The sequence below is a fragment of the Rhinoraja longicauda genome, chromosome 3 (assembly GCF_053455715.1).
Source record: "Rhinoraja longicauda isolate Sanriku21f chromosome 3, sRhiLon1.1, whole genome shotgun sequence".
NCBI lineage: Eukaryota > Metazoa > Chordata > Chondrichthyes > Rajiformes > Arhynchobatidae > Rhinoraja > Rhinoraja longicauda.
In genome coordinates, this window is record NC_135955.1 from 91,074,093 (window position 1) to 91,088,742 (window position 14,650).

Sequence of the window (14,650 nt, forward strand, 5' to 3'; positions counted from 1 at the left end):
CATCTTCTCCACAGATGCTGCCTGACCCACACAATTTAGTTTAGTTTAGAGATACAGCATGGAAACAGGCCCTTCAGCCCACTGAGTCTACGCCGACCAGCGATCACCCTGTACACCAGTTCTATTTTATCCCACTTTCTCATCTGCTCATATGAGATTAGTCTGCTCATATCAGACTAATATGTCTGATGTTAAGTAGAAAATAGTCACAGAGTGCTGGAGTAACTCAGCGGGTCAGGCAGCATCTGTGGAGAACATGGATAGGTGACGTTTCACAGAGTGCTGGAGTAACTCAGTGGGTCAGGCAGCATCTGTGGAGAACATGGATAGGTGACGTTTCATAGAGTGCTGGAGTAACTCAGCGGGTCAGGCAGCATCAGGAGAAAGGTAAAATATATAGATGGTGATATAGAGTGATGCAGTACAAAATGAATGAGAGATATACATAAAAGCAATGACGGTCGAGGAAAGGGGGAGCCCACAATGGTCCATTGTTGGCTGTGGGCTCGGTGATAACGAGTTGTACAAGCAGTGAACGTAGCAGGTCGATAGTGCGACGGGTATGACGATCAGGGTGGGGCAGGAACGGAGAGAGGGGGATGCGGGGGGATTGAAGTTAGAGTCACCAATGTTCACAAGGCTGGGTTGTACAGAGAGAGGGGCATGGGTCGGTCAGCGGGCCGAGGCAGTCGAGGGTAACAGAGGAGGCCCTGCAGCAGCCTGGGGCTCGCCTGGGTCAGGAGCTGCTCAGTACATCCAGCACGTGGACTTTTATAGGCAATAGACAATAGGTGCAGGAGGAGGCCATTTGGCCCTTCGAGCCAGCACCGCCATTCAATGCGATCATGGCTGATCATTCTCAATCAGTACCCCGTTCCTGCCTTCTCCCCATACCCCCTGACTCCGCTATCCTTAAGAGCTCTATCCAGCTCTCTCTTGAAAGCATTCAGAGAATTGGCCTCCACTGTCTTCTGAGGCAGAGAATTCCACAGATTCACAACTCTGACTGAAAAAGTTTTTCCTCATCTCCGTTCTATATGGCCTACCCCTTATTCTTAAACTGTGGCCCCTTGTTCTGGACTCCCCCAACATTGGGAACATGTTTCCTGCCTCTAACGTGTCCAATCCCTGTTCTGTAAATGGCGACTGGTGCATGTGAGGGATGTGTGCCGTGCAGACGTGACAATAAACCCCGTGGAAATCACGCCTGCCCAAGTGGAATCTGAGTGGTGACTTTATCCAGGAGCAGGTGCGTGCTGCGAGCGGCTGCTTGTGCACAGACCAGTGGCTGCCCCCCCCCCCCCCCCCCCCGGGGCCGCGGGGCTGCCCCCATGTCCCTCAGCTGCAGGCCGAGACACGACGCTCATTACTGGCTCGGCAGCAGCTCCCACACCCCGCACCCTCTGACCAACCCCACTCTAGAGGCACCCTGACTGGAGGCCCGGGAGACAGCACGCTGGGTGCTGACCAAAGGGTGGGGGCCGAGGGAGGAACATCTCATGCCGGCTCTTGCTGTGGGTGGGGACATTACACAGGACAGCAGCAGCACTGTCAGGCTGAGGCACAGCGGGGAGGGGGTAGACAGACAGGGGGGGCTGTAGGGGAGGGGGTTAGACAGACGGGGGGGGCTGTATGAGAGGGGGTTAGACAGACAGGGGGGGCTGTATGAGAGGGGGTTAGACAGACGGGGGGCTGTATGAGAGGGGGTTAGACAGACAGGGGGAGCGGTAGGGGAGGGGGTTAGACAGACAGGGGGGGCTGTATGAGAGGGGGTTAGACAGACAGGGGGAGCGGTAGGGGAGGGGGTTAGACAGACAGGGGGGGCTGTATGAGAGGGGGTTAGACAGACAGGGGGGGCTGTATGAGAGGGGACGACAGGGGGAACAGTAGGGGAGGGGGGGCGATATGGGAGGTGGGGGGACAGGGGCAGCAGTCGAAAGAGGACATTCTTCCGTGCCACACTGGACAGGTCTGACACTGAACACTGGACACTGGGTCACATGCCAACCCTGGACCAGCCCACCAATGCCACCCAGGTTGGCACTGAAGACTGCTCACCAACACTGGCAGCTGGCGTTTGGAACGCTGGGAGCTACCGCCAACACTGGAAGCGGGCGTTGGGAACGCTGGGAGTGGGCGTTGGGAACGCTGGGAGTGGGTGTTGGGAACACTGGGAGCTAGCGTTGGGAACGCTGGGCGTGGGCGTTGGGAACGCTGGGAGCTACCGCCAGCACTGGAAGCGGGCGTTGGGAACGCTGAGAGTGGGTGTTGGGAACGCTGGGAGTGGGGGTTGGGAACGCTGGGAGTGGGCGTTGGGAACACTGGGAGCTAGCGTTGGGAACGCTGGGCGTGGGCGTTGGGAACGCTGGGAGCTGGCGTTGAGAACGCTGGGTGCTGGGAACGCTGGGAGCTGGCATTGGGAACGCTGAGAGGCAGCGTTGGGAACGCTGGAAGTGGGTGTTGGGAACACTGGGAGTGGGCGTTGGGAACGCTGGGAGCGGGCGTTGGGAATGCTGGGAGTGGGTGTTAGGAACGCTGGGAGCTGGCGTTGGGAACACTGGGTGTTGGGAACGCTGAGAGGCGGCGTTGGGAATGCTGGGCACAGGAGTTGGGAACTGCACGGCTGTCTACAGGAGAGGGAGGAGATGAGAACATTTTAATTTATTTATGTGAGAGTCAGGGAAAGTTACTGTCAAGCAGTCAGTATGGAGCTTCACCAAAGATCAGACCACAGGCACTTGGGATATCTCATATTTAAGTAAATTGTTGCCAAAGGCAATGGTCTGAAGTACAATAAAGGCAGGGATGTGGATCATCTTGTAGGGCAGTCTGACTGATGCACGCAGCGCACACAACTATGTTGGCCGTCTCCTTGCCTTGCCTGCCGGAGAGCGCGGGCTAAGCATTCCTCACCACCTGCTTCATGTTCATCTCCTTGAACAGAACGTTGGACTTGCTGCGGATTACTGAGGCTGCCGGCTCTGAAACAGGAAGGTGCAGGTCAGTGTGACACACAGCAGAGCCTGGATAGTGCGGGTGGCAGGGGTAACGGGGGAAGGGCAGCAGAATGGGGTTCATAGGTTCATGAGTGATAGGATTAGGCCATTCAGCCCATCAAGTCCACTCCGCCATTCAATCATGGCTGACTATCTCTCCCTCCTAACCCCATTCTCCTGCCTTCTCCCCGTAACCCCTGACACCCGCACTAATCAAGAATCTATCTCCGCCTTAACAATATCCATTGACGACCTCCACAGCCGTTTGTGGCAAAGAATCCCACAGATTCACCACCCTCTGACTAAGGAAATTTCTCCTCATCTCCATTGTAAAGGAACGTCCTTTAATTCTGAGGCTGTGCCTTCTGGTCCTAGACTCTCCCACTAGTGGAAACATCCTCTCCACATCCACTCTATCCAGGCCGCTCACTACTCTGTACGTTTCAATGAGGTTCCCCCTCATCCTTCTAAACTCCAGCGAATACAGGCCCAGTGCTGACAAACGCTCATCATAGGTTAACCCACTCATTCCTGGGGTTAAGAGGGAAAGATAGATCAGCCGTGATTGATGGGCCGAATGGCCTCATTCTGCTCCGATCACGTATGAACTAATGGAAGAGCCACGATGCAAAAACAACTTCAAATCAATCGTTCATTCCACAGGGGCAAAGAACCTTTGTGCCAGGTGGGAATGTCCAGCAGTAGCGTTGTTGCCTCACAGCGAGAGACACCCGGGCTCCATCCTGACTACGGGTGCTGTCTGGATGGAGTTGGCACGTTCTCCCCGACACCCCGTGGGTTTTCGCCCACACTCCAAAAACATCCAGCTTTGTAGGTTAATTGGCTGCTGTAAGTTGCCCCTGGTGTGTGGGATAGTGCTAGTGTATGAGGTGATCACTGCTCAGCGCTGACTCGGTAAGCCACTGTTTCCACGGTGTATCTCGAAAGTCTAAAGTCTAAAGATGAGAGGGGGAATGTGTAATGTAGATGTGCGGGCAGAGCTTTATTTTAAATATTGCGTGGGTGCTTGGAACATATGCTTAGATATAAGTTCATAAGTTACAGGAGAAGAATTAGGCCATTCGGCCCATCATGTCTACTCTGCCATTCAATCATGGCGGATTTATCTCTCCCTCTCAACCCCAATCTCCTGCCTTCTCCCCATAACCCCTGATACCTGCACTAATAAAGAATCTGTTAATCTCCGCCTGAAAAAAATCCATTGACTTGGCCTCCACAGCCGTCTGTGGCAATGAATTCCACAGATTCACCACCCTCTGACTAAAGAAATTCCTCCTCATCTCCTTTCTAAAGGAATGTCCTTTTATTCTGAGGCTCTGCCCTCTGGTCCTAGACTCTCCCACTTTATCTGCTAAGGAGACTCGGGTCGTTTGGCGTGCAGGGGGCACTCCTAAGGACCTTCTACAACACGGTGGTGGCATCGGCCATTTTGTATGGAGTGGTCTGCTGGAGCAGCAGCATCTCAGCAGTGGAAGGGAAGAGACTCGACAAGCTGGTCAGGAAGGCCAGCTCTGTCCTGGGTTGCCCCCTCGACTCAGTGCAGGTGGTGGGAGAGAGGAGGATGATGGCAAAGCTAACATCGCTGCTGGACAACGACTCCCACCCCATGCAGGACACTGTCACTGCACTGAGTAGCCCCTTCAGTGACAGACTGCTTCACCCCAAGTGCGTGAAGGAGAGATATAGGAGGTCCTTCCTTCCCGCTGCTGTGAGACCGCACAACCAGCACTGCTCCCAGCAGACCAGTCAACAATAACAGCTAAGATCACACAGAACACTGATTTATTTATGTATCTTTTATTTATAATGAATGATCTCGTGCTCTCCTGCTACCACTTTGCTGCTGTAACACTGTAAATTTCCCCAGTGTGGGACGAATAAAGAAATAAAGGAGTAGATGAAGAACCAGGCTTGGCTTGAATGGCCATCTATAAACAACAGACAATAGATGCAGGAGGAGGCCATTCGGCCCTTCGAGCCAGCACCGCCATTCACTGTGATCATCGCTGATCATTCACAATCAGTACCCCGTTCCTGCCTTCTCCCCATACCCCCTGACTCCGCTATCTTTAAGAGCTCTATCTAACTCTCTCTTGAAAGCATCCAGAGAATTGGCCTCCACTGCCTTCTGAGGCAGAGAATTCCACAGATTTACAACTCTCTGAATGAAAAGGTTTTTCCTCATCTCCGTTCTAAATGGTCTACCCCTTTATTCTTAAACTGTGGCCCCTGGTTCTGGACTCCCCCAACATTGGGAACATGTTTCCTGCCTCTAGCGTGTCCAATCCCTTAATAATCTTATATGTTTCAATAAGATCCCCTCTCATCCTTCTAAATTCCAGTGTATACAAGCCCAGTCGCTCCAGTCTTTCAACATACGACAGTCCAGCCATCCCATGAATTAACCTGGTGAACCTACGCTGCACGCCCTCAATCAGTCCGCCAGCAAGTAAAGTCTTTACTCGTTCAGAATGACCAATACACAAGCAGCTGATGCCACAAACAGCTGATGCCACCATCAATGACTGCAGAGTGGGTGTGTTGAAGATCACAACATTACTGAGGGAGAGGAAAGTTAATGCCAATGCTGCAATTTAAAGTTTGCAAAACCAAACAAGGAAGGAAATTTGATCTTACGTGATGCAGCTGCCAGATTCCACTTGTTGCCAGAGTTGATGCAGTCGTATTGGTACTGGGGAAGGGGAAGTCTGGCAGCTCTCTCTCCCAACGAGGGCTTCCTGTTATAATACTCTGCAAAAAAACACAGACTCAGGTAAAGATCAGATGTGAGGGGAGGCATGGTGGTGCAATGGTAGAGTTGCTGCCAGACACCCGGCTTCCATCTTCACCATGGCTGTTCTCCCCGTGACCACCTGGGTTTCTCCGGGTGCTTCGGTTTAACTACTTCCACTGTGATGGATGTTTATGTTAACTTTTATGTGGTTGTGTGTCTTGTTGCTTTTCACTTAGGATGGCTGTGTGGTAACTCAAATTTCACTTTACCTTAATTGGTACATGTGACAATAAACTGAACTTGAAACCTTGACACCTTGTGAAACGTCACCTATCCATGTTCTCCACAGATGCTGCCTGACCTGCTGAGTTACTCCAGCACTCTGTGTCTATCTTCTGCCCAAGTATACAAACCGCTAAGTTTATCCACTCACTTGGGTTCTGCTGTTTTGCCAGCCTCCTCAGTTGCAAATGCAGGTCGATAATGTCCAGGGCTTTCTGTTTATTTGTGAACTCATCGGGTTGTTCCAAGATCTCAGTCAACTTCAGGTTGCTGTGGATAGCGTTGGTAACCGTGGCCCTGGCAACCATGGGCAGCTTCTGCTGGTAAGGATAGTCGGTGAAGTTGATCTCATTGTCCAGGATCAGCTTTGCTCTATAAACACAGGACAGAATATGTGGAACGGTGATTGTTTTCAAAAGAGATACAGCTTGTAAACAGGCCCTTTGGCCCACCGAGTCCCCGAGAACCATCGATCACACGTTCACACTAGTTCTATGTATTGCAAGGAACTGCAGATATTGGTTTACATCGATGATAGACACAAAATGTTGGTGTAACTCAGCGAGACAGGCAGCATCTCTGGAGTGAAGGAATGGGTGACGTTTTGGGTCGAGACCCTTCTTCATACTAGTTCTAGTTCCATCGTTCACTAGTTCTATGTTCTCCAACTTTCTCATCAACTCCCTATACACTAGGGGTAATTTACAGAGGTGCAATTAACCTACAAACACACACATTTTTGGAATGCAGAAGAAAACCCACATGGTCACGGAGAATGTACGAACTCCGTACAGACAGCACCCGTGGTGAGGATCGCACCCGGGTGTCTGGCGCTGTGAGGCAGCAACTCTACCAAACCCACTGACTTTCCCAAGTACATGTCCAAATCAATGCAAGACTAGCAGAATTAGGTACAATGAACTGCAGATGCTGGTTTACACTAAAGGACACTAAGTGCTGGAATTACTCAGCAGGTCAGGCAACATCTCTGGAGGTCACGGATAGGTGATGTTTGGGTCGGGACCCAATGGAGATTGAGAACCTCGTGTCCTGGCGTAGAGACAACAACCTTTCTCTCAACGTCAGCAAAACAAAGGAGATAGTGATTGACTTCAGGAAGTGAAGCGGTTCACATGCCCCAGTTTGCACTGACGATGCTGAAGTAGAGATTCCCAGGAGTCAACATCACCAACACCTTCTCCTGGACCACCCATACTGAAGCAATGACCAAGAAAGCTCAGCAACGCCTCTACTTCCTTAGAAGGCTTAGGAAGTTCAGCACGTCCCCAACAACTCTCACCAACTTCTACAGATTCACCGTAGAAAGCATTTTATCCAGAATTTTGTGTCTCTGGTTTAAACCAGCATCCTTCCTACACTGTTCACTGACAATTAACTAAAACTAAATTAAACTAAAAACCCTTCTCCAGACAGAATTAAATTGATGGCCCCAAGCTCATTCCTTAGTTGATGTCAAGCCCATTGTTCTTTGTTCTATGTTAACTCAGCAAACCTCTTACGACATCTTTTCAACATCTACACCTTCACCACTCTCTGATTCGGGTTGGGACCCTTCTTCAGACAGAGATCTTGCCTGACCTGCTGAATTGCTCCAGCACTCTGTGTACTTTTTCTGTAAACCAGCATCTGCAGTTCCTTATTTCTGATGATGCCAATTCCTACTCTGATCTAATTTTCCGGCTGCTATGAAGCCAGCTAGTATCCAGTCCAGATGACCACTATCCTTGCAGGGTGTCTGGACAAGTGCAGGTACCTTCTAGTATCCAGTCCAGATGACCACTATCCTTGCAGGGTGTCTGGACAAGTGCAGGTACCTTCTAGGTTTGGGTTTATTATTCTCATGTGTACCTCGACACAGTGAAAAGGTTTTTTGTTGCGTGCTATCCTGTCAACGGAAAGACTGTACATGATTACAATCGAGCCGTCCACAGTGTACAGATACAGGACAAAGGAAATTACGTTTAGTGCAAGGTAAAATCCAGTAAAGTCTGATTAAAGATAGTCCGAGGGTCTCCAATGAGGTAGATGGTAACTCAGGACCGCTCTCTAGTTGATGAGAGGATGGTTCAGTTGCCTGATAACAGCCGGGAGGAAACCGCCCCTGAATCTGGAGGTGTGCGTTTTCACACTTCTGTACCTTTTGCCTGATGGGAGAGGGGAGAAGAGGGAGTGGCCGGGGTGAGACTGGTCTTTGGTTATGCTGCTGGCCTTGCCGAGGCAGCGTGAGGTGTAGATGGAGGCGATGGAGGGGAGAGGGGTGAGACTGGGCCTTGATGATGCTGGGTAAAGGTACACAACACAAGGTGGACCACACATACTCACTGTCTGTTTGTCAACAAGGTGTATATGTGCTGTATCAGACTCTCGGCACCACCGGGCTTTGAATGCATCGTCGCGTAAATGAACTCCTTGGGAATATTCAACTTTTTCTTGAATATAAACTTGAAAAAGAAAAGTAATTTTGAAAATAAATCAATAACAGACTCTAAACAGAGAGATAGAGTTATCGGTCACTATTGTTATAAATCGAAACAGAATTGACATTTAAAATAATTGTGTTGCTCCTCTATTCTGAAGGAGACTTCGTTTAGTTTGTCAGTTGAGTTTAGTTTATTGTCACGTGTACCGAGGTACAGTGTAAAGCTTGTGTTGCGTGCTAACCAGTCAGCGCAAAGACAATACATGATTACAATCGAGCCGTCCACAGTGTACAGATACAGGATGAAGGGAATAATGTTTAGTGCAAGGTAAAGCCAGCAAAGTCCGATTAAAGATAATCCGAGGGTCACCAATGAGATAGATATTAGCTCAGGACTGCTCTCTGGTTGTGGTAGGATGGTTCAGTTGCCTGATAACAGCCGGGAAGAAACTGTCCCTGAATCTGGAGGTGTGCATTTTCACACTTCTGTGCCTCTTGCCCGATGGGAGAGGGGAGGAGAGGGAGTGGCCGGGGTGAGGCAATAGACAATAGACAATAGACAATAGGTGCAGGAGTAGGCCATTCAGCCCTTCGAGCCAGCACCGCCATTCAATGCGATCATGGCTGATCACTCTCAATCAGTACCCCGTTCCTGCCTTCTCCCCATACCCCCTCACTCTGCTATCCTTAAGAGCTCTATCCAGCTCTCTCTTGAAAGCATCCAAAGAACTGGCCTCCACTGCCTTCTGAGGCAGAGAATTCCACACCTTCACCACCCTCTGACTGAAAAAGTTCTTCCTCATCTCCGTTCTAAATGGCCTACCCCTTATTCTCAAACTGTGGCCCCTTGTTCTGGACTCCCCCAACATTGGGAACATGTTATCTGCCTCTAATGTGTCCAATCCCCTAATTATCTTATATGTTTCAATAAGATCCCCCCTCATCCTTCTAAATTCCAGTGTATACAAGCCCAATCGCTCCAGCCTTTCAACATACGACAGTCCCGCCATTCCGGGAATTAACCTAGTGAACCTACGCTGCACGCCCTCCATAGCAAGAATATCCTTCCTCAAATTTGGAGACCAAAACTGCACACAGTACTCCAGGTGCGGTCTCACCAGGGCCCGGTACAACTGTAGAAGGACCTCTTTGCTCCTATACTCAACTCCTCTTGTTACGAAGGCCAACATTCCATTGGCTTTCTTCACTGCCTGCTGTACCTGCATGCTTCCTTTCATTGACTGATGCACTAGGACACCCAGATCTCGTTGAACTCCCCCTCCTCCTAACTTGACACCATTCAGATAATAATCTGCCTTTCTATTCTTACTTCCAAAGTGAATAACCTCACACTTATCTACATTAAACTGCATCTGCCATGTATCCGCCCACTCACACAACCTGTCCAAGTCACCCTGCAGCCTTATTGCATCTTCCTCACAATTCACACTACCCCCCAACTTAGTATCATCTGCAAATTTGCTAATGGTACTTTTAATCCCTTCGTCTAAGTCATTAATGTATATCGTAAATAGCTGGGGTCCCAGCACCGAACCTTGCGGTACCCCACTGGTCACTGCCTGCCATTCCGAAAGGGACCCATTTATCCCCACTCTTTGCTTTCTGTCTGTCAACCAATTTTCTATCCATGTCAGTACCCTACCCCCAATACCATGTGCCCTAATTTTGCCCACTAATCTCCTATGTGGGACCTTGTCGAAGGCTTTCTGAAAGTCGAGGTACACCACATCCACTGACTCTCCCTTGTCAATTTTCCTAGTTACATCCTCAAAAAATTCCAGTAGATTTGTCAAGCATGATTTCCCCTTCGTAAATCCATGCTGACTCGGAATGATCCCGTTACTGCTATCCAAATGCTCAGCAATTTCGTCTTTTATAATTGACTCCAGCATCTTCCCCACCACTGATGTCAGACTAACTGGTCTATAATTACCCGTTTTCTCTCTCCCTCCTTTCTTAAAAAGTGGGATAACATTTGCTATCCTCCAATCCACAGGAACTGATCCTGAATCTATAGAACATTGAAAAATGATCTCCAATGCTTCCACTATTTCTAGAGCCACCTCCTTAAGTACTCTGGGATGCAGACCATCAGGCCCTGGGGATTTATCAGCCTTCAGTCCCATCAGTCTATCCAAAACCATTTCCTGCCTAATGTGGATTTCCTTCAGTTCCTCCATCACCCTAGGTTCTCCGGCCCCTAGAACATTTGGGAGATTTCTGATAGGCGTTTCTGTGGACGCAGTCGGGAGACCCGGATGGTGGTTTGCCTCCCTGGTGCCGGTGTCCGGGATGTGTCTGAGCGTGTCCAGGATATCCTGAAAGGGGAGGGAGAGGAGCCAGAGGTCGTGGTACATATAGGTACCAACAATATAGGTAGGATAAGGGAAGAGGTCCTGAAAGGAGAATTCAGGGGGCTAGGAAGAGAGTTAAAAAAAAGGACTTCCAAAGTAATAATCTCAGGCTTACTGCCTGTGCCACGCGATAGTGAGAATAGGAATGGAGTGAGGTGGAGGATAAATACGTGGCTGAGGAACTGGTGCAGGGAGCAGGGTTTCAAGTTTCTGGATCATTGGGACCTCTTCTGGGGGAAGTATGACCTGTACAAAAAGGACGGGTTGCATCTGAACCCGAGGGGAACCAATATCCTGGCGGGGAGATTTGCTAAAATAACTGCGGAGACTTTAAACTAGTACGGTTGGGGGGAGGGACTCAAACACAGATAGCTAATAGGCAGTGTGTGAGGCAGGAGGCAGAAAAGGGAAACACTCAGACCCAATATGTAGGAGAGAAAGAAGGGAAAAGAAATAAACTGAGAATAAGAAATGATGGGTCCCTTAAATGTGTATATTTTAATGCTAGGAGCATTGTAAGAAAGGTGGATGAGCTTAGAGCCTGGATTGACATCTGGAAGTATGATGTTGTGGCGATCAGTGAAACATGGTTGCAGGAGGGTTGCGATTGGCAATTAAATATTCCAGGATTTCATTGTTTCAGATGTGATAGAATCGGAGGGGCAAGAGGTGGGGGTGTTGCATTGCTTGTCAGGGAGGATATCACAGCAGTGCTTTGGCAGGACAGACTAGAAGGCTCGATTAAGGAGGCTGTTTGGGTGGAACTCAGAAATGAGAAAGGTTTAGCAACACTTATAGGGGTGTATTATAGACCGCCAAATAGGGAACGAGAATTGGAAGAGCAAATATGTAAGGAGATAGCAGATATTAGTAGTAAGCACAGAGTGGTGATTGTGGGTGATTTCAATTTTCCGTATATAGACTGGGAATCACATTCTGTTAAAGGGCTGGATGGTTTGGAGTTTGTAAAATGTGTGCAGGATAGTTTTTTGCAGCAATACGTAGAGGTGCCTACCAGAGAAGGGGCAGTGTTGGACCTCCTGTTAGGAAATGAGATGGGTCAGGTGACGGAGGTATGTGTTGAGGAGCACTTTGGGTCTAGTGATCATAATGCCATTAGTTTCAATATCATTATGGAGAAGGTCAAATCTGGACCAAGGGTTGAGATTTTGGATTGGAGAAAGGCTAATTTTGAGGAGATGAGAAAGGATTTAAAAGGAGTGAAATGGAAATTGTTGTTTTATGAAAAGGATATAATAGAGAAATGGAGGATATTTAAAGGTGAGTACAGAGTCTTTATGTCTCTGTTCGGTGGAAAGGAAAGAATAATAATTTGAAAGAGCCGTGGTTTTCCAGGGAAATTGGACACTTGGTTCGGAAAAAGAGGGAGATATACAATAAATATAAGCGGCAGGGAGTAAATGAGGTTCTTGAGGAATATAAAGAATGTAAAAGGAATCTTAAAAAGGAAATTAGAAAAGCGAAAAAAAGATATGAGGCTGCTTTGGCAAGTAATGTAAAAGTAAACCCCAAGGGGTTCTACAGATATGTCAATAGCAAAAGGATAGTGAGGGATAAAATTGGTCCATTAGAGAGTCAGAGTGGACAGCTATGTGCTGAGCCGGAAGAAATGGGGGAGATATTAAACAATTTCTTTTCTTCGGTATTTACCGAGGAGAAGGATATTGAATTATGTGAGGTAAGCGAAACAAGTAGAGTAGTGATGGAAATTAGGAGGATTAAAGAAGAGGAGGTACGGACACTTTTGAAGAATATAAAAGTGGATAAGTCTCCAGGTCCTGATAGGATATTCCCTAGGACATTGAGGGAAGTTAGTGCAGAAATAGCAGGGGCTATGACGGAAATATTTCAAACGTCATTAGAAACAGGGATGGTGCCGGAAGATTGGCGCATTGCGCATGTTGTGCCTTTGTTTAAAAAAGGTTCTAAAAGTAAACCTAGCAATTATAGACCTGTTAGTTTGACGTCTGTGGTGGGAAAATTAATGGAAAAGATACTTAAGGACAATATATATAATTATTTGGATAATCAAGGCCTGATTAGAAACAGTCAACATGGATTTGTGCCTGGAAGGTCATGTTTGACTAATCTTCTTGAATTTTTTGAAGAGGTTACCAGGGAAATTGATAAGGGCAAGGCTGTGGATGTTGTCTATATGGACTTCAGTAAGGCATTTGACAAGGTTCCACATGGAAGGTTGATTAAGAAGGTTAAATCGTTGGGTATTAATAGTGAGGTTGCAAGATGGATTCAACAATGGCTGAATGGGAGATACCAGAGGGTAACGGTTGACAATTGTATGTCAGGTTGGAGGCCAGTGTCTAGTGGAGTACCCCAAGGATCTGTGTTGGGTCCACTGTTGTTTGTCATTTACATTAATGATCTGGATGATGGTGTGGCAAATTGGATTAGTAAATATGCAGATGATACTAAGATAGGTGGAGTAGTTGATAGTGAGGTAGATTTTCAAAGTCTACAGAGAGACTTGGGCCTTTTGGAAGGGTGGGCTGAAAGATGGCAGATGGAGTTTAATGCTGATAAGTGTGAGGTGCTGCATTTTGGTAGGACAAATCAAAATAGGACGTACAGGGTAAATGGTAGGGAATTGAGGAATGCAGTGGAACAGAGGGATCTGGGAATAACTGTGCATTGTTCCCTGAAGGTGGAATCTCATGTGGATAGGGTGGTGAAGAAGGCGTTTGGTATGCTTGCCTTTATAAATCAGAGCATCGAGTATAGAAGTTGGGATGTAATGTTGAAATTGTACAGGGCATTGGTGAGGCCGAATCTGGAGTATGGTGTGCAGTTCTGGTCGCCAAATTATAGGAAGGATGTCGACAAAATGGAGAGGGTACAGAGGAGATTTACTAGAATGTTGCCTGGGTTTCAGCACTTAGGCTACAGAGAGAGGTTGAACAGGTTGGGTCTTTATTCTTTGGAGCGTAGAAGGTTGAGGGGGGACTTGATAGAGGTTTTTAAAATTTTGAGAGGGACGGACAGAGTTGACGTGGGTAGGCTTTTCCCTTTGAGAGTGGGGAAGATTCCAACAAGGGGACATAGCTTCAGAATTGAGGGACAAAGGTTTAGGGGTAACATGAGGGGGAACTTCTTTACTCAGAGGGTGGTGGCTGTATGGAATGGGCTTCCGGTGGAAGTGGTGGAGGCTGGCTCGATTTTATTATTTAAGAGTAAATTGGATAGGTATATGGATAGGAGGGGATTGGAGGGTTATGGTCTGAGTGCAGGTAGATGAGACTAGGTCAGGGAGAATGGTCGGCGTGGACTGGTAGGGCCGGACAGGCCTGTTTCCATGCTGTAGTTGTTATATTGTTATATTGTTATATTGTTATTGTGTGTATCTTCCTCAGTGAAGACAGATCCAAAGTAACGGTTTAACTCGTCTGCCATTTCTTTGTTCCCCATAATAAATTCCCCTGCTTCTGTCTTCAAGGGACCCACATTTGCCTTGACTATTTTTTTCCTCTTCACGTACCTAAAAAAACTTTTGCTATCCTCCTTTATATTATTGGCTAGTTTACCCTCGTACCTCATCTTTTCTCCCCGTATTGCCTTTTTAGTTAACTTTTGTTGCTCTTTAAAAGAGTCCCAATCCTCTGTCTTCCCACTCTTCTTTGCTATGTTATACTTCCTCTCCTTAATTTTTATGCTGTCCCTGACTTCCCTTGTCAGCCACAGGTGTCTCTTACTCCCCTTAGAGTCTTTCCACCTCTTTGGAATAAATTGATCCTGCAACCTCTGCATTATTCCCAGGAATACCTGC

The 14,650-nt window shown here is 47.9% G+C and overlaps 1 protein-coding gene across 1 annotated transcript in view; it reads right to left on the bottom strand.

Moving 5' to 3' along the window:
* Positions 1–2,209: 2,209 nt before the first annotated feature.
* The window catches only part of spata4 (spermatogenesis associated 4), a 28,290-nt gene continuing 15,849 nt past the window's right edge, over positions 2,210–14,650 (bottom strand). The window contains exons 3-6 of the mRNA XM_078397076.1: positions 8,377–8,495; positions 6,185–6,405; positions 5,655–5,768; positions 2,210–2,981 (exon numbers count right to left, since the gene is read on the bottom strand). Coding sequence (XP_078253202.1) covers positions 2,899–2,981; positions 5,655–5,768; positions 6,185–6,405; positions 8,377–8,495 — 537 coding nt within the window. The 3' untranslated portion in view covers positions 2,210–2,898. The remainder of the gene's footprint in view (positions 2,982–5,654; positions 5,769–6,184; positions 6,406–8,376; positions 8,496–14,650) is intronic.